General features: G+C 35.4%; 1 protein-coding gene across 1 annotated transcript in view; it reads right to left on the bottom strand.

The window, feature by feature from the left end:
• Positions 1 to 18367, bottom strand: part of Smchd1 (structural maintenance of chromosomes flexible hinge domain containing 1) — a 112906-nt gene that overhangs the window by 69518 nt on the left and 25021 nt on the right. Inside the window, exons 6-13 of the mRNA XM_060368153.1 lie at positions 14191 to 14305; positions 13968 to 14087; positions 12949 to 13115; positions 10200 to 10290; positions 9325 to 9535; positions 7792 to 7912; positions 2868 to 3051; positions 1130 to 1324 (exon numbers count right to left, since the gene is read on the bottom strand). Coding sequence (XP_060224136.1) covers positions 1130 to 1324; positions 2868 to 3051; positions 7792 to 7912; positions 9325 to 9535; positions 10200 to 10290; positions 12949 to 13115; positions 13968 to 14087; positions 14191 to 14305 — 1204 coding nt within the window. The remainder of the gene's footprint in view (positions 1 to 1129; positions 1325 to 2867; positions 3052 to 7791; positions 7913 to 9324; positions 9536 to 10199; positions 10291 to 12948; positions 13116 to 13967; positions 14088 to 14190; positions 14306 to 18367) is intronic.

The raw sequence follows: 18367 nt of genomic DNA, 5'->3' as shown, positions 1-18367 counted from the left end.
ATATATTAGCTCAAAAGCTGCTTATGAGTCAGGTATGGTGGGGGGCTATTTATAATTCCTGTTCTTGGAAGTGAACAGTAGACTGCTTAGTTAAAGGCCAGCCTAAGCCACACAATGACACTGTGTCTCAAAACTCAAATTCCGTAATTTCAGTAGGTAATATCAGTATTCTAATTCAGACATTTAAAACAAATTAAAAATTACTAAGCTATTTGATTCATATGTATATTGGGTGGTGGAAAAAGCAATCAACTTAATGATTTTTTTTTTAATTTTATTTTTCATAACTGATTATGTAAAAGCATTTACTTAGGCCCATGAAGTATTCCTTGTAACTCTTCACGTGGCTTCATGGATGCCTAGTTCTCCTAGTTTCTTCCTATTCTATTCAAACTCTTTCGCTGTCCTCTGTTACAAGTTCCCTCCCTAAATGTCAGAAGAGCCCCAGTCTAAGGTTTCTTCAGCTGCTCCTGACTTTAGCTAGATGATGGCAATGTCACACTGATGGGGTGAATGGATGCCTTTCTACCTTTGCAGCTGCTCAGTATATCCAATGTTCTTCCTCTTCTGAGGTTAGCTCAAATGACACTTTTCAAAGTATTTTATGATTTGCTCTCTTCTTCCAAGTCCTAACATCACTGAACATGAGAAAATTCTCTCCTCTCCTAGCCATTCTCTTTTCATTCTGATTTCATTCATTCATATCTTCGCTTTATCTATGCTTATACTACTTCCATTTTTAGGTTAGACTATTATTGGATCAGAGTACATCTCAGTCTCTATGTTCACAACACATTTAAAATCAGAAAATACTATTCTGCAACAAAAAATACCAATAAATAAATAAATAAATAAATAAGTGAATAAATAAAAAATGGCACGCTAGTAAAATGCTGCCACTCCAAGTGAGTAAGGGTAATGTAAGAAAAAACACTTTGCTAATGAAGCCTTTGGCAATAAACAGAATTTTTAAAGATACATTAAATTGTTTAATTAAAATTACTTTTCTTTTTCACTCTTTACTGGTCCCACTGAGACTAATATGCGTTTTTAGAGCTGATAAACCCCGATACACCTGTAAGAGCCGGCCACGCTAACTAAGAGTGTCACGGGGACAACGTGAACCTACCAGCTGTCCTGCTTTGTACACTCTTCCGTCCCATTCGATTGCTGCATACGCTGCCCAGGGGCCTTGCTTTTTAGAGGGAAGATCGGGACGGGTAATTATTCCTTTAAAAAGTGTAAATTTTATTTGTTTGTCATACTTTTCATGACAGTCCTTCAGCCATAAAGCAAACTCTCTGTCGATTTTCATTCTCTGCTCCTGTAAAAATTTAAAATGTTCTATGAAATACAGCTATTACTAAACAAACATACATAGCCTTAGAAATGTCCCTCACTTCATTTTTCTTCCACATATCATACGTCAGAAAACGTAGGTAAATTTTAAACTAGACAGCCATACCTTTTCCTATACAAACTTAGGAAATTTCATAAAATTAAGGCATGTTGTCCTTATTACATCCTTTATGTAATACAGATTTCTTTTATACAAAAAAAAAAAAATGGAACAAAATTTCAAAATGACATAACCTGTAAGAATAAAGTACTATAGTACTGCTCTGTGGTATATTTGTCTGATACTTCAAGGTTGAAAATTACCTCTCTCTTGGCAGCTAAGCTACTGGAAGTGTAGGAGCACAAAGTGAATGATTCTAAGGTACGTAGGTAGAAAAGTACACAATTAGTCTTAGTGAACTTTTAAAACTTTCTTCATTTTGTTTCATTTCCAGTGTATGTACTTTAATAGTGATCAGTCTAAAATCACCTTTGAGCCAAAAGCATTCAATAATTATAACCACCCTCCCCCCTGGTAATGCATAAAGCAATAAGAAAACGGCATAGCTATGGATCAGTGAGATGGCTCACCAAGTGACACCTGCCAGCAAGCCTGGAAATCTGAGTCCCATTTTTAGAACTCAGATGGTGGGAGTTGTCCTTTGACCTCCCCATGCATGCCCTGGCACATACACAGGCACAGATACAGACACATGCAGATTTGTTAAAGCCCTACAGTGTAGATAATGTTCAGATCCCAGGAAACACATCATAAACACATTATACATGCTTTTACTAAGTGGAGATGCTTGGTAACAGCAAAGTCCCAATATTAGGACCAATAAAGCTGGGCATGGTGGCACAGCATGTAACTCTAGTGCTTGGGAGTAGAGGCAGGAGGACTAGTTCAAGGCCAGGACAGACTATAAAAAGTTTGAGCTGAGCTTGCCCTACATGAGATTATCTCAAAAGCAAGACAGACAGACAGACAGACAGAATATCTAATAAAGGTAGGTAAAACCTTACCCAAACACAATTTAACCAAATTTGAAAAATTTTTAGTGAATGAAGTTAAAAATTCATGAAAAAAAATAAATCACTAGAGTCTTTTTTGATTTTTAGCTGATATACCAAAGCATGTAAGTTATACACATTGTTAGGTTACTATGAATATTTCATATATATATTACATAACATTCAAATCTGATTACACAAATTTATTAAGGGTCTGGGGAAATGGCTCAGCTGTTAAATGCACTTGCTGCTCTCTGGGTGGGTCACTACTGGTAAGTTCTGTTCTGTGGAAATTGCTCTCTTGTAGGCATGTACTCTTGCACACAAACACAAATACACACACACAGTATTTAAACGTTTGTTTCAGCAAACATTGATTATTTGAAATTAGTAATCTTTTGAGTAAAATTAAAGTATATAATATATTAGTAAAAACCTACTTAACATATAAATTTTGTTTTACTTAACAGTAGATCATTGGTAAATATTCAAAGCTTGACATTTAAAATGCATACCTGTCCATTTAAAATTCTTGTAAAAAGGGTGTTCTTATCTTTCAATTTCAGCTCAAGATCCATAAATGTCAGTTTATTTGTGCTGACCTGAAACTTGTCATTAGTGAATAATGCACCAGATATTCTATTAAAGCACTCAATTGGGGCAAGCCCTCTCTTCTTAGGAGGAGCACACCAGTCAAAGCTGGAACAAAACAACATTATTGGTCAGTAAAAAGATTAGATGAACAGCCAGCCCAGATTACTACACCTAGCAAAACTTTCAATCACAATAGATGGAGAGTAAAACAAAACAAGCATTGCACTATAAAACCAAATTTAATCAGTATCTATTTGCAATTCCAGCTCTACAGAAGGCCCTGGAGAAGGGGAGGAATTCAACCTGAAGGGGTTAATGACACCCAAGAAAACACAAGGAATAAATAATCCCTACCAGCAAATCAAAGGGGAGGGGGGGGACTCATACCATAACAAAATTACAGGAGCAGCAAACACTGTTCATTGGTATCTCTCAACATAAAAAGACACAAACTACAAGAATGGATTCGAACGGGATCCGTCCTTCTGCTCCAAAGAAGTACACCTTAACAAGAGCAGACATCACCTTGGGGTACAAGGATGGGAAAAGATATTCTAAGCAAATGGACCTAAAAAACGAGTTGGTGTCACCATACTAGTATCTGACAAAAATAGATCTCAAACCAAAAGTAACCAGAAGTGATAGGGAAGAACACTACATACTCAAAGAAAAAAATTCACCAAGAGGACATTTCAATTCTTAATATGTATGCACCAAACATGAAGGCATCCAAGTTCATAAGAAAACAAAAACAAACAAACAAAAAACCCACTATTACAGCTAAAAAAAAAAAAAAAATCACAAATTGACCATTACACACTGATAGTGGGTGACTTCAATACCCCACTCTCACCAAGACACAGGTCATCTAGACAAAAACTAAACGGAGGAATGCTGGACCTAACTGATGTCATAAACTAAACAGACCTAGCATATTTACAGAACACTTTACCCAAACACAAAATATACCTTCTTCTCTGCACTTCATGGAACTTTCTCCAAAATTTACCATACACTTGGACACAGAGCATTGCTCAAAAGACAAAAGAAAAATGAAACAAAACCAGGCACCCTATAAGGCCACCACTGATTAAAACTGGATATCAACAATAGAAACAGCACGAAGTTTACAAACGCATGGCAACTGAACAACTTACTATTGAATGAAAAATGAGTCAAGGCAAAAATTAGGAAGAAAATTAAAACCTTCTTAGAACTGTAAAGAAATGAAAACACAATTTACCCAAACTTTTGGGATATAGAGAGGTGATTCTAAGAGGCAAGTTCACAGCATTAAGAGCATATCTTTAAAAAAGGGGGGGGCTCATAGTAGTAACATAACAGCACACCAGAAAGCTCTAGAACAAAAAGAAGAAATCCTACCCAAAAGGACTAACCAGCAAGAAATCAAGGCTGAAATACATAAAGCAGAAACAAAAAATAAAGTCAATAAAGGAGAGCTGGTTCTGAGGAAAATCAGTCATACTGACAAACCCTTATCTAAATTAATTAAAAGATAAAGAATATCCAAATTAGCAAAATTAGAAATGAAAAGGAAGACATAAAAACAGACACCCAGGAAATCCAGAGAACTATAAGGATATATCCAGGGCCTATACTGCATCAAATTGGGAAAGGGGAAAAAAAAAAGAAAGCAATGAATAAATCTCTAGATAGGTACCACTTACCAAAGTTAAATCAAGATCAGATAAACAATGTAAGTAGACCTGTAAGTCCTAGTGAAATCAAAGCGGTCCTTAAGTCTTCCAACCAAAAAAAATATACATATATACATATATTATATATACACATATATACATACATATACATACATACATACATACATACATACATACACACACACACACACACACCCCAGGGCCAGATGGTTTTAAGACAGAATTCTACCAGACTTTCAAAGAAGAGTCAATGCCAATACTTCTAACACAATTCCACAAAATAAAAACAGAAGAAACATTTTCATTTTATGAGGCCACATACCCAAAAGACATACTAAACAAAGAAAGAGAAGTACAGACCAATTTCTTTTATGAACATAGATGCAAAACTACTCAATAAAATACTTATAAACCAAATCCAAGAACAAATCAAAAGGATCATCCACTATGATCAATATGCTTCATCCCAGAGGTACGGGGATGGTTTAACATATGAATATCAGTAAATGTAATTCACCATATAAATAAACTGAAAGAAAAAAAAACTTCACATGATCACTTCATTAGATACCAAAAAAGGCCTTTGACAAAAAAATGTAATGCCCCTTCACGATCAAAGTCCTGGAGAGATAATAGATACAAGGGACATACTTAAACATAATAAAGGCAATTTACAGCAAGCCTATAGCCAACATCAACTTAAATGGAAAGAAACTCATAGCAATCCTATAAAATCAGGAACAAGACTGTCCACTCTATATCAATTAAATACAGTACTTGATGTCTTAGCTAGAGCAATAAAGACAACTCAAGAAGATCAAGGGGATACAAACTGAAGAGAAAAAAGCCAACACATATGTATTTGCAGATGATGTGATAGTATATATAAGGAACTTGAAAAATTCCACATGGGAACTCCTACAGCTAATAAACACTTTTGGCCAAGTAGTTGAATACAAAAATCAACGCTCAAAAATCAGTAGCCCTCCTATATACAAATAACAAATGTACAAAGAAAGAAATCACGGAACAGCCTCAGACAATGTAAAATATCTTGGATTATCTCTAACAAAAGCGTGAAATACTTGTATGATAAAAACTTGATACTAAAGAAAGAAATTGGCAAAGATGGAAAGACCTCCCATGCTCATGGATCAGTAGATTAACATAGTAAAAATGGCCGTTTTACCAAAAAGCAATCTACAAATTCAATGTAATCCCCATCAAAATCCCAACAAAATTCTTCACAGATCTTGAAAGAACAATTTTCAGCTTTATATGAAAACACAAGAAACAATCCTGGATAATGAACTGTCGGCGGTATCACCATCCTTTATTCAAACTTGTACTACCGAATTATAGTAATAAAAACAACATGGTATTGGCATAAACAAAGACATGTTGATCAATGGGATTAAGTTAAAGACTCAGATATAAATCCACACACCTAGGGACACCTATTTTGTTTTGTTTTGTTTTTTACAAAGAAACCAGAGATACATACTGGGGGAAAAAGACAGCATCTTCAAAAAGACAGTGCTGGTCAAGATGGATGTCTACATGTAGAAGAATGCAAATAGATCCATGTTCAACACCCTGCACAAAACTCCACTCCAAATGAGTCAAAGACCTCTACTTAAAAAGTTATCTTGAGCCTGGCAGGAGAGAAAGCTGGGGAAAACCCTGAATTCACTGGCACATGAAAAGACTCTCTAAACCATTAACTCAGGCACTAAGAACAACAATTAATAAATGGAAACTCATGAAACTCAAAAGTATCTGTATGGCAACAGATAACATCACTTGGACAAAGTGGCAGCCTCCAGAATGGGAAAAGATTTTTACCAACAGACTTCAATAGTGGAATAATATCTAAAATGTATAAAGAACTAAAAGAACTGCATATCAAGAAACCAACTCAGTTATAAAAACGAGGTATATGGCTAAGCAGAGAATTTTCAAAAGAGCAAAGTCAAATGGCTGAGAAACAAAAATGCTCAACATCCTTAGTATTTAGGAAAATGTAAATCAAAACTTCTTGAGATTTCCTCTTACACCAGTCAGAATGAATGACAGTTCATCCTGGTGAGGATGTAGGGTAAGAACTCATCCATTGCTAGTGGAAGTACAAATTTGCACAGCCATTATGGAAATCAGTGTGGGGTCTCCAAGAAGATGGGAATCAATCGACCTCAAGGTCCAGCTATATGACTGTGGGCATATACCCTAGGAACTCTACATCCTACTACAGAGACATCTGCTCAGCCTCGTTCATTGTTGCTCTATCCATAAGAGCCAGAAACTGGAAACAGCCTAGAGGCCTTTCAACAAATGGAATAAATAAAGAAAATGTGGTACATTTACACAATGGGATATTATTAAGCGAAAGAGAGAGAGAGAGAAAGAGACAAAAAGAAAGGAGGAGTAAGGAAAGGAAGAAAGAGGGAGAGAAAACAAAGAAATCATGACATTTGCAGGTTAAATCGATCTAGGAAAAAAAAAAAAAACAAACATGCCGAGTTAGGGAACCCAGACCCAAAAAGAAGATGGTATGTATTATTTTCCATGTGGATGTTAGCTGTGAAGTCTTTGATAACCAGGCTGCAATCTGTCTACCTACACAGGTCAGACACTGGGCAAGTGACTTGGGGTGAAGGCAGGGTCTTCCCTAGGAAATAGACAGAGAGACGAAGAAGGGGAGCCTAGAAAAGAAGGAGTAAATAGAAGAAAGAAGAGGGGATAAGAGAAGAAATATAGGAAGAGACAATTAAAGCTATGAGCCATTTGACAGTAACACATGACAGTAAGAGGCCTACTTCATGGGATTTCTGAGTGTCTCTGCAACTGTGTGTTTCTTGTGCTTTTTCCTTGGTTATCTTTTCTCCTACTCATTGTTTTGTTCTGTTCATGTTGTTTTTTTTTTAATTTTATCTTTTTATTTTACTTTTCTCTCTCTCTCTCTCTTTTTTTTTTTTTGAGATGACTACTTGTTTTCTACTGAGAGAGCAAGAAAAGTTTTGGAGCCAAAGGGATGGAAAGGATGTGGGAAGAGTTGGAGGAGGGGAAACTGTTGTCATCAGAATATAATATATAAAAAAATACTTTCAACTAAAAAAAAAAAAAAGATTAAGTTCAAAATATGTAATCCACAACAATCAAAACTTACTCTTCAACTGATGTATATGGTATTAACCGTCCATTCCAAAAACATTCAAAAATTGGTCTTTTCCCTCTTGCTGCTTTCTCAAGTATAATACAATCATCATCATCTTCTTCATCTCTTAATTCTACATAAAAGAGTAATTGAAACAACATTCTCATTTCTATAAAGCAAGAACGATTTTTCCTAGTGTGACATCAACTTCTGTAAGAGCATATTAAAGTTGCTTCAGAGAAATACGGCACATAGTCCTTCAACTTAAATCAGAAAACCTTAAGTTAGTTAGTTAAAAAGACAGATTTCCAAGAGTGCATAGTTAATACAAGTGACTACAACACACTATCTAACATGAAGCAGGAGTGCCACAGCAGTTGGCAAGACTACGATCTTTAAAGTTCATTCTTTATTTTCCTCCCCCATCCCCTTTGGTTTTTTCAAAACAGGGTTTTTCTGTGAAGCACTGGCTGTCCTGGAACTCAAGCTGTAGACCAGGCTGGCCTCCAACTCAAGAGATTTGCATGCCTCTTGAGTCCTGAGATTAATGTTCTTGGCTTTTAAACATACTTGGCTTTTAAATCCATTTCTAACCATTTTCTTTTAAAAATATATACATCCAAAGAGTATTTTTCAATAGTGAATTCCCTTTTCTCCACAAACAGGTTCTTGAAATCTGTAACCGAAACACAATTTCTCAAATTCTATCAAAATAACAATGCTTATGTGAAAACTATCTGAAAAACGTATGGTGTTAAGCGCCAGCAAATTTATCTATTTTGAACAAATGAGTCAAAAGTACTCAATTTAATTTTATATAAACTATAATATTTCCAAAGACTGAAGTCAGATGAGCATCAAACCAGTACAATCACCAACAAAACTTTGCTTTTTAGCAATACATTCTTAGATACCCGGATAAATTAAACATATGCTCCTGATATATTAACATATACTGGCAGAAGTCCTCTACCTAAATTAATAAAGCCTTCTCCTCCAAAATAGCCCATGTATATATGTACGAATGTATGTATGTATGCATACAAAACCCTACAGGATCTCTAAAAGAACCATAGGCATAAGAAGCCTCACAAAAGACAAAAAGTACAATATAAAATGAGATGTGATTGTATCAAACATAAAAATTTAATAAATACACATAAAAGAAAAGTATTATGGAGAATATATAAAGGAATATCAAGCACACATATAAAAATTGAGCTCACTAAAAGATTAAAAGAAAAATTTGTGAAAGTCCAGCACTTTTTAATCTGGAAATAAATATCCACAAAATTAAGCATTTATATAAATGTATGAAACTGTCAAAAACTAAAGTAAAACAGGTATATGAATTAAACAGTGATAATTCATAATTTTATTTAAAACAAAAACTATTAGGAGTTATAAAAATTACAAACATGACACATTGTAAGGAAAAACTGTTAAATCTTTATCTAGTCTTACTAGCCAAACTAGAAATCCTTTTAAGAATACTATCCTAAATCACAACATTACATTTTCAGCTAAAAGATCAGATTAACATACTTGATGGAAAGCATGGATCATCAGGATAGGTTTCTCTATCATATAAAAAAGGATGGTATCGAATAACCCCTTCCACTACACCATCTCCTTCAACGTGAGCCTTGAACTCAAAACTATCAGATGCAGTATTTATATACAAGGTCTGCATGTCATCTTCTATTTCCCTTAGGTTGACAATCTTAGGTGTCTTCCCTTTTTCAAACAAAGAAATCTAAAATAAAAATAAAATAAAAGTTATTAATTCCTATGGCAACTTTACTCAGCTAAAATCCACCCTGTTCTGTAAAGTAGTCATCAACATAACAAGATATACATATTTATACACAGGTCAATGCCTTTAAGGAACAGCTCAGTAAAGTCTATTCAACTATAAAACAGAAAGGAGTAATCAGAACTGAAGGACAGGTAAGTCATAAACATATTGAAGCTTTCTTGTTAGAAGTATGAAGTAGGACATTTTACATGAGATCCCTCTCAGTGTTTACACAAGGACATGTAGAACCGAATTTTATAATGTTCTGTGCTTCTAAGTTCTATCACCACCACAAACTTTCATGAACAAATATGATGCCATAAACAGATATATCCCCCTTTCTCCCTGCTTCTTCAAAAGCATCATGTTCAACCACAATTCTTATCTTTACAGAAGAATGAATAAAGGGGAAACCAAGGACTGTTTACCAAAAAGGTTAAAAAAAACAAAAACAAAACAAAAACAAAAAAAAAAACTAAAAACCATCTCTTGATTGGGTATTCAATTAACCAAAGAAACCTGATAACGAGGAGAGCAAATCTATTTAACTCTGACTAACTTTTGTTATTCAGTATCATTTGAAGTAACATTTGTAATGTCTTACGGTGGGCTTTTGACTTACTTCAATATCAATATTGTTAAAAGATCCACCTTCTTTTCCTGTATTTACTTCATTTCCTTTTGGTCCATGAATATAGTAATGATAAATATGCCTAAAATAAAGAATAACATTATTCTTTATTAACATAAGATTATAGCTCACATAATCTTCCCCCAAAAGTAATTTACATTCCCACCATCTAGCGCACCCACTAGCCAAGCATGTCATCACTGGGGATGAAGCTCTGGGGTCTCACACGTGCTACACTGAGCTACATCATCCACCCCCACTGTTTCTTAACACAAGAATTCAATGGTAAAATCTACTATAAAACCAAGCATTACATTTCAATTTATAGATTCAGATACACAATTTATCTTGGGTCACAGAACTAGAGCTAGTGCAAACTCAGCTTTATTTAATTCAGTCTTTTCCATCTTCCAAAGCCATATACATTCTAATTCAAAGAACAATTTATCAAATAAATTAAAACAAAACAAACAAACAAAAAGGATCTAGTTCTGTTTGTTAAGGCTGTTCCAGAAAGCACTCAAGGTATCTGGGAGTGTACTGAGCTGCACATCTTTAACAATCTTCAGCGTGGGAGAATTACTCTACAAGTTGCTTGGTTTCTCAACATTGGCACTAAAATTAAAATAACATTTCAAATAAAATTTAATAAATTCAACAAAATGCCATTAAAAATCACCAAATCTTTGCTACCTTATTTTTTAAATAAAGGTTAAAAGAATTAATTTTTTTTTTATTTAAGACAATAAAATATTTCTCTAATTATCCTTACGGAGAAATTTACAGAATTCCTCATAAATTAAAAACAAACAAGGAAACTATGTTTGCAGGGATTGGTAGTACACACCTGTAATCCCAGCACTCACAGGCAGAGGCAAGAGGATTGCAAGCTCCAGGCCAGCCTGAAATATAGACTGAGAATCTAACTCTAAAGAAAGAGAAAGAGAAGGTAGGGAGAGGAAAGAAGGCAGAGAGTAACAAGACTTATTACCATAATTATTCTTCAAATTACTAACATTAAAAAAAAAATCACTAAAACATCATATTTTTCTTCAAAATGTTTGCCACCATATTTTAATGATTGTGTATTTTGAAGAACAGCTCTAGTTATGTTATTCTTTATTGGAAAATATTTACGTTGTGTCCATAATTTCTTTGGTAGGAAAAAAAACCTAATTATAAGGCAGCTACTATATACTTAAGAGAAGAAAATCCAATTTCTTACATAAATATATCTGGTAATAAACAGCAATTTCAAGAAAAAGGTTTTGGTTTTTTTTTTTGTTTGTTCTTTCTTTTTTTGAAATACACATATAGAAATTTTTTTGTTGCTGTTGTTGTTTTTCCAGACAGTGTTTGTGTAATCGCCCTGGCTCTCCTGGAACTCAATTTGTAGACCAGGTGGCCTTGAACTCACAGAGATCTGCCTGCCTCTGCCTCCCAAGTGCTGAGATTAAAGGCGTGTGTCACCACACCCAGCCAAAAAAGGTTTTTCTGAGAGTTAATTTCATTTGATATAAAAAACAAAGAAATGTTAACTGTTAATACTGCGTGTATATAATACACTTACGTATAACAGACTTTGAAGAAAATATATGATTTTTAAGTATTAATTCTGTGAAAATACACCCACTTTAAAAGACCCAATATTCCAGACTAATGAAAATTATGCAAACAACCTATTAAGAGTAAACATCATTTAGAGATACAAGGAAAACTTAAGTAAATCTCCTGATCTGGTCAATGAGATATAAACAATCAGAGGTTTCAGAATAACACAATGATATTTTAATATTTAGTATTATTTATTATTAACATGGTACATTTTAAGGAATGGTTATGAGTATACATTTCAATGAAGTAACTGTGTTCATCTGCTAAGCATTTATTCTATATAGTAGGTATTCTTGTAGACACTGAAGATACAGGCATGAATCCTAACATTACTGTGGGTAAAGCAGAAAAAAACAAGAAACAGTACAGAAGAGTGCACTGCAGCTGACACAGTACAGAACACGCTGCAGCTGGCACACTACAGAAGAACACGCTGCAGCTGGCACAGTATGGAGGAGCTTTCTGCAGCTGCAGAACAGATGCACAAAAGCTGATATAAGAGAAGCACTGAAGCATGGCCAAGTCTTAAGCTGGTCTTCAGTTTATAGCAGGTATCAAAAATCTTGTGCTTCAACTAATGTGAGAACATGAGGTAATCCATTTTATTTTTAATGAGCAGGTAAATAACCATTTAAAAATCAACATCAGAATAGTGTACAATGTACCAATGCAAAGAAAGCTGGACCAAAAGGATACCAAAAAGAAGACTTCAAGGGGCATAGGAGAAGAGGGAGAAAGGATGGGATTGGGAGGGGATGGGGGGGCTACAGCTGGGACACAAAGTGAATAAACTGTAATTAATAAAAATAAAATAAAATAATTAAAAAACATTAAAAAAGAAGACTTCGATGTATCTCTAATTCTTTTCTGTCTTTGAAAAGTAGAAGGCAGCTGGGTGTGGTGGTGCACGCCTATGATCCCAGCCCTCTGGGAGGCAGAGACAGGTGGATCTCTGTGAATTCGAAGCCAGCCTGGTCTATATAAAGTGAGTCCAGGACAGTCAAGCTTACACAGAGAAACTCTGTCTTGAGAAACCAAATAAATAAATAAATATTAAAAAATAAAAGGAGAGGAGGGAAGGGGAGGAGAGAAGAAAAGCAAAAATTTCTTGAACTAAATCACTTACGTTAACTGTCGTGTCCAGAGATGAAAATAGTTTTTCAAGTACTGTATATGCTCAGGCTGCACCCCAGTAATGACCACAGCAGTAAAGCTATCTTTCTCTTTCTCCTCTGCAATGAGACTGTGTAGGAATCTTTCATCATCATTTGTAATGTGAACAGAATCAGCTGGCTAAAACGGTGAACACAAACACAAAAGATTAAATCACCTATAATTATATTTAAGAATTAAAGATGATTCAGAAACTTTATTTTTAATGTTCCAAAAACAATTTTTAATGTTGCTTTATTCAGTCCTAAAGTCTACCACATTTCACAAACAAGCAAACCAACACAGCAGTCAGATCTGTCATAGCAATAATATAATTCCAGGTACCAACATCTGTCTTGATGATGTGGTTATTGCTGTGATAAACACCACAACTTATAAAAGAGAATATTGAACGGGGGCCCATGGTTTCAGAAGGTAGTGGGGCCCATGACAGAGAGCATGGCATCAGGCAGGCAGGCATGGTGCTGGTTTCTATTACTACTTCATAATAAAGAATTTAAAATTCAAATTCTGAGCCAGAGACATAGCTCAGTGGATAAGACACTTGACAACAGCCTGAGTCCAATCCCTGGGACCTACTCCTTTATGTTGTCCTCTGACCAGCACGTGTGCACTGTGGCACCTCACATACAAAATAAATGAATGTCAAAAAAATTTTTCTTAACACAAATTCCAACCAAGGTCTGTAACTTCTCAGGTAAATTACAGAAAGTTTCCTAAGTTAACTGATGTGAAAAGTTTTATCTTAAAATGTGTGTGTATGCACACACACACACACACACACTCACACAAATTGATCGTTTTAGCTACTTACATAACTGAAGGAAAATATAAAAATACAATTCATTTTGAAAATCTCCTACCTTCAAGTTTTAAAAACACTGACATCTCAGTAGTCAGTCAGAAAAAAATACTGTCCCATAACGTGGTCAAAGGAATAAATGTGATCTTGAGCTGTAAAATGTACTGTACCTTTCTGTTTCTAATGTAGCCACTATATATTGCTTCTTTATTTTTTTCCTTTTTCTCAAAATCTTCTTTAGAAAGCACAAGCTCATGAACATCCTGGGAGTCTACAGGTTTGCTTATCATCTGTCAAACAATTTAAAAGAGTACATTAATTTCTAATAGTTAAGTTTGTCAATCCCAAAATACTTTCATTGGTTTTCACTTACAGAGAAAAATTTCCACTTACTCTAGCTGATTGCCCAACAAAGAAAACAGCCTGTTTGCCTCCAACACCAAAATAGGAAATATCACTGTTCAAGCTGCGAGGTACTGGTACTGGCCGAACATACCCTGAATGATCACTAAAAGAAAACATTGTATCAATACAGTGCTTTAATATAATCTACTTAGCTGGACACGGTAGGCAGGCAGGTCTTTATGAGTTTGAGGCCAGCCTGGTCTACAAAGTGAGTCGAGGACAACCAAGGCTACACAGAGAAACCCTGTCACAAAAAAACAAAAACAAAAACAAACCAAAACAATCTACTTGAGAGATAGAAGTAGAAGCATGCTGAGTTTGAGGGTGGCATGGATAGAGAATAAAACCCTATCTCAAAACCTTCCACTCACCCCACCCCCAAAAAAGAAAAAAGAAAACAAACAAACAAACAAACAAACAAACAAAAAACCTACCAAAATCACCAAATGTATGCTATGGCTGGGGATGTAATTCAGGGATAGAATATTTACCTAGCATCTACAAAACCCTACATTTGATACAAGAATACACATGTATATAAACATACAAAAAAATAAATCTTTAAAAAAATCATAATAAACGTCACAGAAGAAATTACTTACTAGCCAAATTTAAACAATCTATATTTAGATGTCCAAAGAACAGAAACCATAACCATGAAGTATAAAAGCATTTTACCATATATATCAATAAAAAAATCATCGATAATAAAAATAATTTTTATTATCTAGAATTTAATTTAGAAGTAACTAAAATGAAAAAGTCACTTAAGTGGATGGATCATGAACAGATCTGAGCTGACAGAAAAATGAGCCCATAAACTTACAGACAAGTTAGGCTTACGCACTTTGAAGAACATAGCAGCTTAGTGGCATATAATCTGTCTAGTATGTATGAAGCTATGGATTTACTCTTCAGTGCTACCAAAAAAAAAAAAAGTTAAGGAAAATGAATGAAGTATTTAAGGCCTATAGGACCATCACTGCACCTAAATGTAAGAAAGTGCAAAAGAATGGGGGAAAAATTTTTATTTGGTGAAATGATAGGCAACACTTTCCAAATTTAAGAAAACCTATTGCACAAATTTTAAAAATTGATTTAATTCCTAAGAGGATGAAATTATAAAGAATTACAACGAGATACATCAGAGTTCAACTTTCAAAACTTAGAGAAAGAAGCCGGGTGTGATGGCACATGCTTATAATCCTGGCACTCTGAGGGGCAGAGGCAGGCAGATCTCTATGAGTTAAGGCAGCCTGGTCTACAAGTGAGTAGGACAGCCAAGGCTACACAGAGAAACCCTGTCTTGGATTGGGGGTGGAGAGTGAGCTAGAAAAAGAAACTGAGCTGGTAGTATATGCCTGTAACCCCAGAATCTGAGAGGTAGAAGCCATCCTGGTCTCCATATCAAGTTCCAGCCCAGCTGGGACTACAAAGGAAGACTACTCCTCAAAACCAAGAAAATGAAACATTTCTGTGCACTAGAAATGTCTAAGCCAAACTAGATCATTATGAATCAAGGTGCTGTTGTTAATACCTACAAAAGTTACACGCTGAAATGGACATTTACCACTTGTTAAAAACATTAGTGGGCCTGGAAAGAGATAGCTGAGCAGTTAAAAGCACTAGCTGTTCTCCCAGAGGACTTGAATTTGATTTCCAGAACCCACATAGTGGATCACAATCATCTGTAGCTCCAATTCCAGGGGATCCAATGCCCTCTTCTGGCTTCTGGGGGCAATGATTAAATTTGGTGGATAGAAGGAAAAAAAAAAATTTGGTGGATAGATATATCTATAGACAAAACACCCATAACATGTTAATAAAAAATAGTGAGGCACAGAGAGAGAAAGACAGAGTTCTTATATGAACATACAGGTACTGGAAACAAACATGGCTCACGAGTATTTGTAACTACAACTTCAGGGGATTAGATTCTCTCTTCTAGGCTCCATGGGTCCCTTACACATACTCAGGAAGGCACACACATACACATAAAATAACTGAAGAAAGGACCCACATGTGAGTCCATTCACTGAAGAATTACAACTTTTTGCATGTTTGAATGTATTCATATAAAACATTGCAGATATAAACAGGAAATACTCAGAATAAGATTGTTAACCATTCTACATAAAAACTGAATTGTACCAAGAGAGAATCGGACTTATCAAAGAATGAAGGAACCCAGATAGATGAGAAAAAAAAAAAAAAAAAAAAAATGCAGGAATCAATGTAGGTGAATGATAGATGGAGGAATGGATGGATATAGGTAGTAATGTAGATAGATCTCTCTAGAGCTGGAATTACAATTGGCTCAAGATTAGATAGCTAGATAGTAGATAGGTATCTCTAGAGCTGTAGTTACAGGTGGTTGTAAATTAGACAGACAGACAGACAGATAGATTAGACAGAGTAGATAAATTAGATAGATAGATTAGACAGAGTAGATAGATAGATAGATAGATAGATAGATAGATAGATAGATAGACAGACAGACAGATAGATTAGACAGATACTTCTAGAGCTGGGGTTATAAATGGCTGTAGATTAGAAAGATAGATAGATAGATAGATAGATAGATAGATAGATAGATAGATAGATAGATAGATAGATAGATGATAGATTAGATAGATGATGGCTGGCTGGCTGAATGGTAGACAGATATCTGTAGAGCTGGAGTTATATGTGGCTGTCAGTCACCCAACATGGGTGCTAGAAACCAAGCATCTTTTTGTTGGGTTTCCTTCCTTTATCTATCCACTTGCCAACGAACCCACTAACCTACGCACCTACCTACCTAGACAGTCTCCTTATGGCCCAGGTTAACCTGGTAATTCTCATTCCTTCAGTATGGATTCATAGGACTGGGGATTAAAGAGATGGCTCCGCAGTTAAGAACACCTGATGCTCCTGAGAACACTGAGAATACTCTCTAGCACCCACATCAGGCAGTTCACAACTAACTGTAACTCCAGCTCCAAAGGATAGGACACCCTCTTTTGACCTCAGTGGGCACTTGCACATGTGTGACTAATACACGCATGCTGGTGTGCTCAAAATAAATCTCAGAGTATGGGAATTGCATGCAAAGGCTTCCTTCCTTCCTTTTTTCCTTCATCCCTCCCTCCCTCCCTCCCTCCCTCCCTCCCTCTCTCTCTCTCTCTCTTTCAATTTTCAAGACAGGGTTTCTCGTATAGGCTTGGTTGTCCTAGACTCACTTTGTAAATCAGATTGGCCTCAAACTCAAGAGATCCACCTGTCTCTGCCTCTTTGAGTGCTGGGATTACATGCCAGCTAAGGCTTCTTTCTTGAAGAATGCTTCAACTCAAACATAATGTCACAACAGCCTCTTCTCCACCACCTAAGCTAAGTTCTGTTACATTATATTTTCTTCATACCTCTAATCAATTGTTTTAAATGTTTATGAATATGCTTTTGGTGTTTATATTTGTTTCTCAATAAAGCAAATTATAAAGCAAAAGGCATTTTGTTCTGTGAGCCTTCCTTTTTCCATAGCTTGTCTCTATAACATTACCCTTGTGTCAAGTAAAAACAGAAACGCAAACGGAAAAGTAGATGCCAGTATCTAAAGAATAACACAAGATGTTGTAGAAATTGGAGTGGGTCAAGATCCAAAGATACTAGATCCAAAGATACTATAAAGATGAGGCAACTATAATTATGTAGATACTATACATATACATGTATATATACATATAAATAATTAAATCCAGCAAAAGAATGATCTGTACCAAAAATGGAAATTTCTTTACCTTTTGAGTTAAGTTAAAAAAAAAATGGTTACTGTCGGGGGGGGGGGGAATAGGTCCTATCAGAGTCCAGTGAAGATTTAATTGTAATTAAACTGTAGGCTACACCTCAATCAACTGGAAAGGCAGAAAGATAATTTCCTGGTTTCTGTTCCCCTAGTTTACCACCAACTTTCTTTATCTTCTTTTAATCAATTTTTCTTCTGTCAAACAGATGTGAGACCATTTGCAATAAACCACAGCGGTGCATACATTCGCGTTGGCCTACGTCCCGCCCAACCCCCACAGACTGTTTTGAGATAGAATTTTTCTATGTAGTCCTGGCTGTCCTGGAACTTGCTCTGTAGAGCAAGCTGGCTCAAAAGAGATCCAACTATCTCTGCTGTGGGGCT

This window comes from Meriones unguiculatus, chromosome 15, assembly GCF_030254825.1.
Source record: "Meriones unguiculatus strain TT.TT164.6M chromosome 15, Bangor_MerUng_6.1, whole genome shotgun sequence".
In the NCBI taxonomy this organism is placed as follows: Eukaryota; Metazoa; Chordata; class Mammalia; order Rodentia; family Muridae; genus Meriones; species Meriones unguiculatus.
Note: the sequence above shows the minus strand (reverse complement) of the source record. Positions and strands in the feature narration are given on the sequence as shown.